Here is a 15,053-nt window from a genome sequence, read left to right as displayed (position 1 = left end):
GAAAAAATAAGCATAAAGATTCAGCACCGAAATATTCATAAAAAATATAATTTTCTTTCAAAACCAGATATAACAATACATTAAAGTACATATAAAACAACAGTGGTAATTCACAAATACTGAGTACATATAGTTTACATACAAAAGAGATACTTCGATCATTGCTCCAATTTACTAGTCCTCGTGTGATCTCGGGTCGAGAGATCAGGTTCAATCAATTGGAAAATTATGGCCATCATAGTACACCCTATTTGGTTTCAATTCAACATCTGCAATTTCTCGTGACTTCACTCGCGTGGAATGAAACAACACGTTTATATTTCGTTGCAGAATTGTTAAGTAATATTTTGACCAACAAAAACTCTATCGCACGGGAATCGTAATTTTTTTTCCAGAATATGTCCTTTACGCTATTACAAACTGTAATACATCTATGTTCCAAAATCTATGTTAAAAACGTTAAATACATAATCATGTTACCCAGTTTTAAAGATGATTGTATTGCGTTGTATTACTTAAATACCAATGAGTAAATTGTTTATATGTTTTTTTTATTGTCGAATTCACAGAAAGCTAATGTTTCTTGATTGTTTGTTTTGTGTGAATACAAATATGTTGGTTATATTCCATCTGTTTTACACTAACGGATTAATTGACTACGAAGACGAATATGGTATTTGATTTGTAGTGGCATTCTTTGTTACACTTTAGAATTACTGAATTTATATTTAAAAAAAAAATGGAGAAATTTAAACTTTAAAAAAGGAACCCAAAACGTTCGATCCGTTTTTTGTTCATTAAGTGAGACTTATTCGTATGCCAGCTATAAAAATTGTAAACAAAGCAAGTCAATGTGTAAGCAATAAACGGTTTATCAACTATTTTTATCATCAATGTTGGTTGCATTTCGAAATTGGAACGTTAACGCCCGTCAGTTATTACACCTAAGTACTTATTGTTACAGAACATCGGTTGCGATATTAAGAAAAGTTTCCTGTGATTATGAACGTCAATAGTATAACTTGGTTAATGAAATTGTCTATACTGTTTCAAAGTAGGTATAGATAATAATACACCTTAATAACTCTGATACTACTTTTTAACTTACTAAGTAACGAATTCAGAAAAAAATGTTTCTTTTTAATTACCTATAATTTCAGACTAGCAGTAATTACTCGCGATTATAAACTTACTCGTTGATTTGATTTCGTCTTTAGATAACTGAGTTTCAAAAGACTAAAACTCAAGTTACGTAGCTCAGAAAAGCTTTTTATGAAGATCTCAAACCATATACAATGTTGAAATGATTTCAGAAGTCGGCCATTGAAATTTTTTTGTCCTTGACTTTTAGATAACAGCTTGTGATTCGCACCAAAAGATGGCGGTGTTTGAAATTGCATCGGAATGTTAACTTGCAACTCGCGGTGATACAATGACTTTACATGACTTCGTTCTGCCAGACTATATTCTGCATTTATGTAAAATTTCATCGAGATCTGTTCTAAAGATACCTTCTAACAAAAAAACAAAACCATCCAAACATTAGTAAGACTAGCTGTCGCCTGTGCAGAATAAAAACAAAATACTTAATTTGTGTCCTGCCTTGCAGACTATGTTCTATATCTAACACACGTTTTATTCTTAGAGGCACAAAGAGGAAAGATTCAAATTTCGTCTGGTTTGCTATCAATATTTTGTATTATGTTCGTTTGGCGATTCTGGCATGATTGGCTTTTTGTAAACCATAGTTTTCTTTTATTTAACATTTCAGGTTTGTTAGTATCTTCGAAACCTGGTGATTTTATCATTATTGCTTAACACTCAAACAATCATAGACCTTCATACACAGGCAAAAAACATAGACAATTTAACAGGTTATCCATATACTTAAAATATCTAGATAAACAATAACACATATTAAAGAGATATATTAGGTTGAAGAAAAAGCATAAATGTTAAGAGTATTTATTATTAAAATAATTAACAATGACAAATTTCCAACAGAGTTAGAAAATGTTAAAATTGTTCTCAACTTTTGGGTACTTACAGAAAACTACTAATAAATTAGGACTTAAAAATGCATTTTTTAATACTCTCACAAATCAAGCTGCTATCAGCACCACAATCATACTGAAATAAAAATAGAAATATTAGTTACAATTCACTTATATTTAAACCTTAAAAAAATTATAAGTTAATTAAGTATTTTATCCTCTTTTCTTTCCCACCCTTTTTGTATAAGAACCATATTAGAAGGCGAAGTAGATTTGATAGAAGACGAAATGCATAAGGAGAAATATCACCTCTATTGATTAAAGGTGAGCAATGGATCTGCAATACAGTTGTCTTTGGGTAAGAGTCTATATTTCAGCAAATTCAGGTTGCAACTTGCACATTTGCTGCCTTATAGTATAAAAAAAATACTCACCCATACAAATAGAAAAAGAATGATAGAAGATAAAAAGCAAGTTTTATCCAGCCTTCTCTTTGACATATGGTCAGCACATCTGCATTCATTATACTTGTAGGATCATACAGACCAGGCCCAGACATTACTGGCCTTGTTCTATATCTAAAAATTAAAAATAATTACAAGTCACCAACAGTCTAAACTGGCTATAATTAAATTACAAGGTGCATTATTTATTTCTAATCTCCGGTTAATTACTAAAAGCCTGCAGTGTTGTGAAAAGTTTTAAGGTGAAGAGCATAAAACATTTTTCATTGTTTTAAAAACTTTTAGACTAAATAAATAAATTACGAATGTATTTTTTACACCCGTAACGTACGTCACTTGTGCATGGTCTTATTTCTAGTTATAATACTATCGATGACTTAATTAAATAGAAATGATTTATTCTTACATCAAATTAACATAACCTAACTCACCTGTGAATGTGATAAAGAATTAATGGTACATTGAGAAATAATGAAAACCATTCTCCCGAAAGTAAGAACAATAAGTTAATTAACAGATGTAATAAATATTCAGGTAGCACCAACTGGAAAAGTACAATTTAAAGATTATTATATTTGTTACTATGCCGCCATAAAAATGTCGAGATTTTCATCAACTATACTCACGGGATTGAGGCTATTACACTGGTCTATTGGATTCTTATAGTCAGTTTTTAATTCATCGAATGCTATAACGTGAAATATAGAGAAAAATATAAGAAAAGCGTCGACAATTAACGCTATAATATAAGAAAACGCTGGAAAACTAAACGCCATTTTGACAAAAACAAATCTGACAGTGAAATGCAAAGAGTATAATAAGTATACTATAGAAAGAGGGGCAACTCGCACAAAGTCGTGGATCCACGGCGATTGTGGCGCTCCATGCGTATAATCGCTGAACTAATTTTTTTTTTTTTGGTACCTATATACGTAGGCACGCTTATTTAGCTCACTATAATAATAACTAATAAGTGGGAATCTAATAAAGTTAAAATTGACATTAAATCAATGTTCAAAAATAATATACCCACTTATGTAGTTATTAATATAGTGAGCCGATATCAAGTAGCCTTCTATGAAATACCTCTATTAAAATGATTCTATTATTATTGGGGAAATAAAAACAAAATATTTTTATATTTTTGTACATTATTTATTATATTTCTACATAACTTAATTTTAAACCTATGCAAGTACATATACATCAATGACTATCTCTTGATATCAGCTCAATATTTTAATTTTTAATACATATATTTGAAAATTACATTTACGGTAATAAATAGTATAGCGCGGTCACAAAAGAATGCATACCCTGTAATTAAAACCAAACCCCAAAATATTTTCAGTCACATGCAAGCTGGCAACTGGCAATTTGTAGTTATTTGCGAGTTTAAACAGTCTGAACATATTCTCTTACAACATAGGCAAGCAGATTTTTCTTTACAATAAAAAATTACAAATAAAAAAATATATTTTTTACATATACACACATGGACCCACCTACTAATTTCAGACACATCAGTTTATGGCTCTATAATTCCAGTGATTGGCACACATTTTCTGAACTTCACTGACCTTCTCTCAGGAAGGGGGAAACCGTGTATATGTGCACCTACAACAAACAAACAGAATGTGATATCCTGTCAAGTATAGGAACTGATATGTAAAATGTATTAGAAGTAGGGCACCATTCAATATGATAACCGGAAAGTATAAATCACTGTGGTGCTAAAAACTACACCAAAATACGAAAATATTTAAATGTTTAAATGAGTATGACGTATGGGAATAACATGAAAATTTTTATTGAATTGTAACTTACCATAATCAGTCCATCTAAAACACAGTTGCATACAGCGTCGTTTTTCACGAAAACACATTTTAATTAAAAACAAAATGAATGAAACAACATTTAACTAAGAATACAAGAACAGAAATAGAAATACGAAAAAACGTAGCGGTTTGATGACACATGAATGTGACAGAAATGATGCTTCTTCTCAGCCATGAGATGAAATGATGTTTACCATTATATAAAAGGTGGCGCCACTTTCCATACAAACCATCCTTCTTCTAAGTTTCCACCCCCTGGTGAAATGAAATAGTCAAAAAATATGCAAAAGTGACATGACTGTCAACTGTCATCACATTCATCATAGATTGTGTGACAATTTCACGTGCTTTTCGTCCACCCAGTCCACTGAGCAAAAGTAAAAATAAAGTACTTTTAATGATAAGAGACGATTGATTGCAATAATAAGCCGATTCAATTTAATTCTATAAATATGAACATGTGTTGAATCGTTTTCCAAAAAACACGAATTTTTAATTCTGGGGTGAAACGAATAGATTTTTTTTTGTGGTACAAATGATTGAAGCTCTAGACAAATTATATGTTTTAAATTTGATTAAACTTGAACATAATTATGTATTTATTGTAAAGTAAAATTGAACATTAAAATTATTCTCTTAATTTAATTCTTACCTTAAAAGAATTACGTTGGCTGAAACTTTACTGTCACAACAACTTAGAAATGACAAATAAAATTCATCCAAGTCATATGAAGTCTTGATGTATAACTCTACCAAATTAAAAAGTTCCAATTAAGTTAAGTGTTCAAATTTATTTGGAACATTTGTAAAATATTTATGTTAAAATAATTTCTAGGATTTTGGTGTAAATTACAACTATTATGTTACTTTGGCTTTATATAAGGATTTATGGGTTAATTAATGGATAATTGTTAACTGTTATGTAAAAAATATCTTCAAAATAATCGAAAGAAGTGTTTATTACCTTAGATAACAATGAAAAGTGTGTGGTTTGTAGTTTTAAGTGCATTAGCAGTGGGTAACTGTATAGAACATGATTTTAAAGGGTTTGATGATAGTATACTATTTAGTATCAATTGGCCTGGAGCAAATGATGGGCTAGATGAAACAATTGATAAGACTAATAAGCCTAAGGTGAGTTATTTTGTTGTCTATATTGTTATTTAAGTACTTTGAATACTTCTTTTTGGATTTTTTTTTATCATTTATTCGATTTTTGTGCATTTTCAGCCAAAGGAAATAATTCAGGTGATGACATCACAAAAAGAGAAATATGAATGTCATTTGCCAGAAGTTCAATCTAATGAGGCGATGGATATAGCTGAGTATGATGGGCCTTCACCAATAAGCTTATTAAATCCACTATTTACACAAAAAGTATGTTCATACAGATTGGATAGTTACTGGAGTTATGAAATATGCCATGGCAGGTACATCAAGCAGTATCATGAAGAAAGAGATGGTAAAAATTTAATTAAATTAAACATATCATTAACTAGCTGTACCTGTGTGAAATACTGTGTTTGAACTGTACATGGTACTGGACAGTACTTGGACATTGCAACATCACTCTATTTTTTTAAAGTAAAAGAATTGTTGTAAAAAACATAGCTAAAGTTCCATCTTATTACATCATACCAATAAAGTCATGTCAAAATGGGTCCAGTTATTTCAGAGATTAGCGGGAACAAATAGACAGACAGACCAAAATTAAAAAAAATGTTATTTTGGTGTATGTACTGTATATATATTCATATACATGTTGTAAAAAATGGTTATTTATATATTACAGACACTCCAATTTTACTTATATGTATAGATATAAATTATAGCAAGGCAATCAAGCAATAATTTTAAGCAATCTGTTGCTTTTTTGCTCTTCTATAAAAAAAAACTTTCCTCCTTATAACATGAGTATAGATTTGGCCGTATTTTTTGAGGCATAGATATATGGGTTGCTCAGCTACAGTATATATAACATTATACATGTATTATATACTTGATTAAAGCCTAATCAAGTCTAGTTTCCTTTATTCTTCATACATATTTTCAGGGAAACAGGTGAAGACTCAAGAATTCTATCTTGGTATGTGGAATTTAGAGAACCAAATGAAATTGATGGCAGATTTGAAAACGGCAAAAGAGACTAAAGTACCACTAAAAACGACGAAAGTTGAACGAATGGATTTACCTTGTGTCGAACTTGTAATGGATGGAGGTAATCTTGTTAACAAAACCATAAAAGTCATGATTATTTTATTTTCATAATAAATTAAACAAAATTGCTTTCACTTGACTCCAGTCTTCTGTTTGGTTGTGGTATGTTATTGCTGGTATCTATCACTGTTGTAAGTAAATGCCTTATATCATCATAATCATCAGCTCACTATGGGTCCCCACTGAGGGGCTCGGAGCCTACTCTAAGTCGGGGGTGATTACACCATAGTCAGCCACACTGGCCCATTACACGTTGTTTGACTTCACACATATCTTTGAATTTCGTCTCAGATATGTGCAGGTTGCATTACGATGTTTTCCTTCACCGTAAAAACTTTGGATAAATGTACATATGTAAATCGGAAATCAAAAAACACATTGGTACATGGCGGGATTCAAACTCAGGACCTGCAGATTGCAAGTCAAGTGCTTTACCCCTGAGCCACGGACTTATGGCTTCATAATTTACAACATTGTTTATGATTTCAGGTACAATATGTGATCTTAATGATAAACCTCGTGTTACTAGAGTTTTATATGTCTGCTACAGCCATGGAAAGCACGAAGTTTACTCTTTCAAAGAGACAGCTACATGTGAATATGAAATTATAATCTTATCCCCACTCCTCTGTGAACATCCTCAATTTAAACCAAAAGATGTCAGTGAGAATGAAATCAGCTGTTATCCGCTTATGGGAGCACCCAAGAAACCAGGAAGATTGATGAAAATGGAATTTGAGGATATGAAATTCCGTTATGACACTCTGAAGATATCTAATAAAGTGAGTATTTTGTGTAATTTAGTGCCATTTAAGAATTTTTGTGTAGATTTGTTTTTCTAAAGTACTTTTGAGTGCATGAAATCTTTTGATTATTTATGTAGTGTTAATGCATTTTAAATTATTTTATTTTATAAAAGTGTTTTCAGAAAGCAATAATTATTTTTTTAATAGTGAAAATATTGTAGTCAAGGTAAATTTTGATAACGTATTTTTACGCAGTTTTTTAAAGGAGAATGAATTGAAAAGTCTAATTTGATTTTTAAAGTTTTTTTTATAATTGTAGTATGCAGTTTTTCAATGTTTGTTACTATATATTAATAATAGCATGAAAACTGTAGTTTTAATGATTTGATTATATTTGTGGTATAGCAAGTTTTAAAAAAGAATGTAGGAGTCAATAACCTCAATCTGTCAAAAGGACAGACTAACAAAAAATCTTTTAAAATGTTTTGGATTTTTTTTATACTTTTTTTGATGCTATTAAATAGAGTATAATTACTGTTAGTTTGTTGTTTCTAGATTTATTTGTGTTTTTTATTCTTGTGTATTTTTGTAGTATGTAGTTGCTTAAATAATATTCCTATTGGCATATTCAGGATAAGGATCCTAAGGATGTCGTTGCTGTTTTGAAAGTTGAGCAAATTGATAAGGTAATTTTTGGTGCATGGATTTTTTTATATAATTTATATGTGTTAACAATTGAATCTGGGGTTGGTGTTGTTAAGTAAATAACGAAATAGTATATGTGATGAGTACATCTTTCTGCCTAGTTCGAAACTCCAAAAAGTTCTTATAAGATTCTGATTCGTGGTAAAACTACAAGAATATATTACTTATTTATCTTCTTCATAATTCTATCTAGTTGACCATCTGCACCACCAAGTTATTTTTGACATAACTTAAATTTTTCATGTTAATTTCTGATTTTGAAGACTGTACATTGGTCTGTCAATTTCTGGAGGGCTTGTGTAATGGAATTCAATTAAAGCGCGCAAAAACCCTGTGTGTACTTATTGTTATAATGCCCTAGGATGGTGAGACTCATCTCAAATTTGAGTTGCATCCGCTGAATGAAGATGAGATCACAAGCGAAGGGAAGGTGAATCACGTGACGCACACACCGGCGCCGGACAGACTCCTGCCGACTGTGATGGACGACTCCCCCGTTAGAGCCTTCCTTAACGGCGAGAATTGCTTGATCGGAGTAAGTTGTGTTCTATATGTTGCTCAGTCCTGAATTTAGTGTTAACATAGTTCGTACTGTATTCGAAAATGACTAACGTTCTAAAAAATAGATTTTATCAGTAATTTTATTTCTATAGACCCAAACAAGAATTTGTAAACCGGTGAGAGGCGCTGCTATCGCGATTGAATCTGTCATAACATATATGTTGTCTTTTTATACATAGAAAATGACTATAAGCACGATCTTGTGACATTTTTTGACGTTGACAAGGGGGGCGCTAGTGGGCTGACATAATTAATTTGATTTATGCCAGGTTCAGATAGCCTCGGTGGTCTAAAGATAGTTTCTCTAAATCTTTCTTCTTTTTTCTTGTGATTAGGTATCAGAGTAGTAATTTTGCTATTATACAGTTTTTTTTTAATTTTATCATGACTACTATATTTAAGCTCAGCTTTATGATGTTAAATGTAACAGGGTACCGGTTGGTGGAAGTACGAGTTTTGTTACGGAGAACACGTGGTACAGTACCACGTGGACAGAACTGGAGAGAAGACCACGTTACTGTTGGGGAAATTCAACGAGGAGGCACATCTAGAGTGGATCAAGGAGAATAGAGGCAAAGCGCCTAAACCAGTTGGTAAGTTATTTTTTGTCTTCTTATTTATCATATTACGGTGGCCCTTTTAAGCCTCTTTCTTGTCTAAAGATTTTTTCATGTTGTAAAGTGGCGAACAAGCAACCGATTCCTTGAATTCGCCGAAATAGCGAAACGAACGCTGGCTATAGACATCGTTATCGACATACCTTTAGGAGGAGATGCACAGAAAGACAATATCGCCCTTTCCTATGAGTTCGCCCCCCTTTGTCAAAATTCACTTCCCCTTCCGATCCTTTTGTTATAAGAAAATAGTGGGAGTGGAAAGGGGACTAAATTAGGCCTCCGGCACGCACACTCATAATACGAAACGCGGAATTACTACCACTTCACGAAGCTGTGAAATTATTGGACAATTTTTATTAAAGCCTTTGATCAGGTCGACCATGTGATTTATAAATTATGCAGTTATATTTGATATTCTAGCATTAATTGCTGTTTACTATTTGATGATAATGAGAAAATTTTCTAATAATAAACAAATTTAAATTACATATTTCATGAAACGCATAATTTTGGTCTGGAGTTCCCCAAGGGTCATATCTAGGTCCCGTGCATCTATTAAAACAAAGTTGTTTATAATTTCTAGATGTTCGTACTTCTGTCACACATTTCTATTCCGGGGGCGATGTTTGCGATAAAACTGATAAGCCTAGACAGACTGAAGTGAAATTAAAATGTCTAGAAAATTCTTCGAGTCCGGCCCAAGTGTCCCTTTACCTTCTCGAACCGAGGACGTGTCATTACATACTTGGTGTTGAATCCCCCATTATATGTGATATACTGCCTTTTGCGGATGAAAATGGTCTCATTAAAACCACGAAGATGAAGTCGGCGGAGTCAAAAATCAAAGAAACAAAGGTGTCTGAAGATAGTGATGTCAAGGATAAAGTTGTCGATAAGTTTGGTTATGATTAAATAATAAATTATTTTATTTGAAGATTATTATTGTTTAATTTCATTTCAAACCCCTTGCAATGCCAATATATTCTTCATTATTGATATTTTTAAATTTACCATTAGCTTCCATTGCCGAAATACCGAAACAAAATGAGTCTGTGGTCTCACTCTCTTTGAAAAAAACCACAGAAATAACTATATTTTTGTACACCAATAAATACCTAGCTTGTTAGGATAAGGTTTCAAATAAAAATCACATTTTAACTTGACATTTATTTACATTTATATCAACAAAACGGGTGTTGTATAAAACAGTTCTTTCGTATTAATTTTTATTCCAATTGTATACCTACTAAATAAAGGTGCTTCGAAACAGTGTAAAAATAAATTTGCGTCTGTATTTAGGATATGCTGGTACCGTGACTCTATAGTTTCCTTTGTATTCACTAGCTCACTAGCGCTCACAGATAAAGAAATTAAAAGCAAACAAAAGTCAAAGCGTATCTATGCACTGACTGCAATCAAAAGAGATGATCGGTGTTTAATAAAATATCGACGGAATTGTTAGATTTACTATAACATTGTAAAAAATATTGCAACGACATCTCAAAAATATTGCAACTCTAATGTTATAGCTCATTTAAAAAAAAAGTTTTTACATGTGTATTTAAAATTTCATGCAATTACGATAACGCTAAAGAAATTTACTTTTTTAATTCAAATATATACAGAATATAAATTCATTAATAACACAATATAATTTGCAACATCGATCATCCTTCTATCTGTTCGAATATGAAAGTTTGAATTTTGTCATTTTTTCCTTTTACTTAACCGTACCATAGATAATAAAATGGGTACTTTTGTCTATTGTGTAGTCACTTTTAGCTTTTTAATTTTTTGACGCAATTCAATAGCCTTTAATTTAGCCTACCTAAACTAGTCTCATACGGACAAAATATAAAAAGAAGTGATCTTTTTAGAAAAATTTTGAGCTTCACAAAATTTATCACATAGCATTATGTTGCCAATTAATACTTCTTCAAATGAAGAAAGTGTCATTTTAGGATATGTCCACTTTAATAAGATATTTCTGTCCTGATGTTTTTTTTATCATTATCGTCCGATTTTTGGATTTTTTCCAATTAAATTTTATTATACAAATTAATGTGGACATATACTGTATTTCAAATCTGTACGATGTAACCGTGCGTTTCTTTTGTCAAAACTACACAAAAACATATACTTGTCTCTTTCTTTTTCACAGAGAACAAGAGAGAGATAATAAATTGCTTTTGTACAGCTGTTTTGACGCTTGAAACCCACCTTAAGGGAGTCTAATTCACAACAACAATGACGTTTCTAATTCGAGTTACCTACAAATCTTAGGTACAAAAAATCTTTACTATACATTTTTATTATGTTCACACCTTAACAAATTTTTAGTATGGTTGTGTCTAGGATCATTATCTGTCCGTATATTTCTTTATATTGAATTACCATATTTATTAATAAAAAAATAACAACTAGATTGGTTTTGAAATCTATAATAAATTTGCACATTAAAATATTGAAGTATCTCCCGAGCTTATTTTGGTTTTAATGGACGCGGATCGTGTCTTAACAAAAATGGTAATTCAATTATAGGTTATAAAATCACAAGGAATCCCCTTTGAATTTGTTTCATAAATGAAGACACCAACTGGACTCGTGTCAGGCAGGCAACAAAAGGAATTACAAGAAAATATTTATACACCTGTTACACATCTAAGAAACGGAACTTATTCAGTCTAAATATTGTCTTTCTTTAGACAAAAAAGTGACTAAAAATTAAATTAATAATAAGCCCATTTCATTTTAATACTCAACTAAATTTAATTAAGTTACAATAAACTTTCACTATGTTACTAATAGACAAAAAAATAACTAGGCGTCTCTGCAAGCGACAAGTATTATGTTTTTAAATATTTTTTTTCAGAATGGCAACATTATGCCGATGCACTTAAGATTTTATCTGTGTAAAACTAACAGTATTGCCTATTAAAATAAATAGAATAACACTTACGTTAAAGTAAACATGCAATAAAAAATGTTTAATGTCTGCAATCTTCCGAATTGTTCCTATATTTTTTTTTGATTAAATAAATAACGAACAGGGACATATAATACTAAAAAGTAATAAAAACTTTAAATTTTCACATGGGTCGAGTTTGTTTATATAAATCTATTTAACAAACTGTTATATAAGATTTGTAAACATTAAGTCGAACCAACCATAAAAAAAACTCACAATATATCGATGTTTTGGAGCTATGCATACTTATGAATTACAAAGGAAAAGAATATATTTTAAGAATGAATAACTTACATGCAAAATAGTCTATAACAAATACTTAATCTAAAAAAAAATTTGACTAAACCGACGATGGTAAAAGATATGTAATTTTTTTTTCACCTGAAACACATTTTGTTTGTCAAATAGTTTAAGCGCCATCTATGAACATGTTGTGAAAAGTAATTTTCTTTAATCATGAAAAAAGCGCAGTTTGTTTAAAGTCAATTAATATTTATTAAAATTTAAGTCATAAAGGATTGTGCTTATTTTCGACATGTGCCTTAAAATATACTATATTTTAATACATTGTTGTAGTAAACTGACACTTTTTGTATGGGAATTTACGAAATATACGAAAGAATATTCCTTAAGCATATTAAAAACTTAATAAAAAATGTTTAACACAAACTGAACAGAAACATATTAAGCCTAACAGACATAGTTAAGTACGCTATTGACAACCTGGTAAATAATAAATACACTGATCGCTTTGAGATCACCTTTAAATACCATCTAATACATTGTTTTAAACAAAAATGACAAAGAGCAAATGATAATGGCCTCAAATTTATCTATTTCTCATTTACACATCTGGTAACATAAGCTACTATGAAAAATGAAGATATATCCCGTTTCGTATATTAAATAAATATAAAAAAAACTAACCCAGTTAGTTCTTTACATAAGCTTTGGATGATAAAATACGTCTCTTATTTTACAATATGACACTTTACTCTTTGATAGTTATAAATCGCTTTTAAAAATAACATTTATACCAGCTCTTTGGCGTTCGCAAATCGCTATTGTTTTTAAACGCATTCAACTTACGCTTAAAGTGACTAAAAACTTATAATCTTTAAAATAATAATTATTATATTAATAAATGAATTTGGGGAATACTTTGGAAACGATAAATCCTTTGACACAAACCTTAACCTTTATACTTATTAAATAACAACTGTGCACGTGGACTCGCGTTTTCGAACGAAACGGACTTATGAGCTAGCGTCAGTTCGAGTGCACCGGATACATCACAACAAACGTTCAAAAACTTACAACCTCTTTGCATAGTTTATATTTTTTGTTATCTCTTTTTTATAAATTCACTAGGAACAAGTTCTGGAATATTCTAGTACGGTCTCGATAGTTCTTTAGAACGTTTCAATTGAACTTTAAGTCTCTTTGTACCTATTTGGAAGCCGTTCATGGCTTGTATGGCGGCCTGCGCGGAGGCGGCGTTGTCGTACGAGACGAACCCGAAGCACTTTGACAGGTTGGTCTGCTTGTCTATGAACACTTTGGCCGATATCACGTGGCCGAATGGCAGGAACGTGGACGCCAGGTCCGTGTCGGTGAACTCCTGCGGCAGGTGATAGATGAACAAGTTTCCACCTTCTGGACCTAAGAAATATCAAGAATATATTTATTAATACATGCCATACATAAAGAACACTTAACCTACAATTAAATAAAACATAAAAACAGCAGCTATAAAAGAAATCCAAACAAAAAGATTTTCTAGTATAACGTGGAGATAGGTTATGTAGAAAAAGGAAACGGCACAAGGAAGGGATGGGAAGTAAATTCTCCGCCACTTTACGACTGATTTGATAATATTATAAACAGTTCTTACGTGTTCTGCTTGTGTGTGCGGATATGGGGCGCTGGTGAAGACGGGGAGGGAGTGGGGTGTGGGCGTCTTACCTTCGACTTGCTTACCGGCAGCGGCGGCGGCGGCCGAGCCGAGCACGGAGCCGAGCGGTGCGGCTGCGAACGCTGACCCGAACTGCGCTGCGTACGCCGAACTTAGTGGTTCCGCTGTCGACCCTGAGGAACATAGCACACATATAAATAGTCCTCTCATATACGAAAAAATGCTTATATGCCCTACTAGGATCTCCATTTGTTTTAGTTGATTTCGATTTTACTATATCTGATAACAAGATTAATCAAAAGTATTCATCTCGCCGTACTACGGCGTACGTTATAAAACGTCATTCAGAAATGAGCACAAAAGGGGGGAATTAGGAGAAAACACGAGCCTGCGTGTAAAATGGTTCTAATTGTTTTACTAATTTGATCGGTTTTAATTATAAAAATAACTGATAGGTAATTGGGCAGAAAGTCGTTGTCGTTACTTCAAGTAGGTAAATCGCCGTAGTTTTTTCGTTTTATATAATCACCTCAATTATTTTATTTGTAATTTAATTAGTTTAAATAATAATGAGAAAAACATTGTTCTGTGTGTTTAGTAGAGTTGTGTTTAAAATATCTGATCAGCATTGCAATCAGACATTCTAAACAATTAGTTTTTTATTGCGTTAATTAATTCCTATAAGCGTAATACTTGCAACGTAACTACTATATGTCTGTCCATATTTTTTTCACAAGCTTGATATTTTCTGAATATTGTTTTCTCAAAAATTTCAGATATTAAAATTATGAACATGATTGGTTTCTTTAGTTTAAGATGTTCTTTAAATTATTTTCCACTAAATAAATTCACATGCGAATATCTAACTAAAAGACTAACTATGTTTACTACAATAATCTAGTCAACTTATATAAAAACGGCTAAACACTCACGTATATTCGTCCGGTGGCGGCACCGACTAGTTTCGAGTCCATCGGGGGCCCTTCATTAGGATGAGTGGTACTGGTATTATTTCGCGGACGCGGCCC

General features: G+C 31.7%; 3 protein-coding genes across 11 annotated transcripts in view; 1 reads left to right on the top strand and 2 right to left on the bottom strand.

The window, feature by feature from the left end:
* Window positions 1–1,951: 1,951 nt before the first annotated feature.
* Window positions 1,952–3,266, bottom strand: cni (protein cornichon). The gene is made up of 4 exons (XM_013322772.1): window positions 3,085–3,266; window positions 2,890–3,002; window positions 2,429–2,572; window positions 1,952–2,130 (listed from the first exon to the last, which is right to left on the bottom strand). Exons 1-4 carry the CDS (start codon window positions 3,232–3,234, stop codon window positions 2,103–2,105), a joined length of 435 nt encoding a protein of 144 aa, XP_013178226.1. The 5' UTR covers window positions 3,235–3,266; the 3' UTR covers window positions 1,952–2,102.
* A 1,794-nt stretch (window positions 3,267–5,060) lies between these two features.
* LOC106125514 (endoplasmic reticulum lectin 1) lies at window positions 5,061–10,081 on the top strand. 2 transcript variants are annotated; one of them, XM_013322753.1, is made up of 8 exons: window positions 5,063–5,430; window positions 5,527–5,758; window positions 6,350–6,514; window positions 7,003–7,295; window positions 7,892–7,945; window positions 8,326–8,499; window positions 8,956–9,118; window positions 9,726–10,081. In XM_013322753.1, the coding sequence occupies exons 1-8, from the start codon at window positions 5,272–5,274 to the stop codon at window positions 10,052–10,054; spliced, it is 1,569 nt and encodes a 522-aa protein (XP_013178207.1). In that variant the 5' UTR covers window positions 5,063–5,271; the 3' UTR covers window positions 10,055–10,081. The 2 variants fall into 2 exon arrangements, with proteins under 2 accessions (XP_013178214.1, XP_013178207.1); XM_013322760.1 differs by lacking the exon at window positions 7,892–7,945 and having other exon boundaries at window positions 5,061–5,430.
* Window positions 10,082–10,300: 219 nt separating this feature from the next.
* The window catches only part of LOC106125466 (CUGBP Elav-like family member 1), a 257,820-nt gene continuing 253,067 nt past the window's right edge, over window positions 10,301–15,053 (bottom strand). For 7 of the 8 annotated variants that reach the window (XM_013322725.1, XM_013322741.1, XM_013322683.1 and 4 more), the window contains 2 exons: window positions 14,076–14,198; window positions 10,301–13,772 (listed from right to left, as the gene is read on the bottom strand). In XM_013322725.1, the coding sequence (XP_013178179.1) occupies window positions 13,501–13,772; window positions 14,076–14,198 (395 nt within the window). In that variant the 3' untranslated portion in view covers window positions 10,301–13,500. The remainder of the gene's footprint in view (window positions 13,773–14,075; window positions 14,199–15,053) is intronic. The other variant, XM_013322701.1, reaches the window with a different exon arrangement.

This window comes from Papilio xuthus, unplaced genomic scaffold, assembly GCF_000836235.2.
Source record: "Papilio xuthus unplaced genomic scaffold, Pxut_1.1 DF828952.1, whole genome shotgun sequence".
Lineage (NCBI taxonomy): Eukaryota > Metazoa > Arthropoda > Insecta > Lepidoptera > Papilionidae > Papilio > Papilio xuthus.
The sequence above is the reverse complement of the archived record's forward strand: the minus strand, read 5'-3'. Positions and strand labels throughout refer to the sequence as shown.

Excerpts from the sequence above, each read along its gene's own strand:
- cni (XM_013322772.1), bottom strand. The coding sequence starts at position 3,234 with ATGGCGTTTAGTTTTCCAGCGTTTTCTTATATTATAGCGTTAATTGTC. Across the intron at positions 3,003-3,084 it reads AGTGTAATAGCCTCAATCCC|TTGGTGCTACCTGAATATTT; the intron begins GTGAGTATAGTT and ends GTACTTTTCCAG. Across the intron at positions 2,573-2,889 it reads ATTCTTTATCACATTCACAG|ATATAGAACAAGGCCAGTAA; the intron begins GTGAGTTAGGTT and ends TTTAATTTTTAG.
- LOC106125514 (XM_013322753.1), top strand. The coding sequence starts at position 5,272 with ATGAAAAGTGTGTGGTTTGTAGTTTTAAGTGCATTAGCAGTGGGTAAC. Across the intron at positions 6,515-7,002 it reads CGAACTTGTAATGGATGGAG|GTACAATATGTGATCTTAAT; the intron begins GTAATCTTGTTA and ends TTATGATTTCAG. Across the intron at positions 7,946-8,325 it reads AAGTTGAGCAAATTGATAAG|GATGGTGAGACTCATCTCAA; the intron begins GTAATTTTTGGT and ends ATAATGCCCTAG.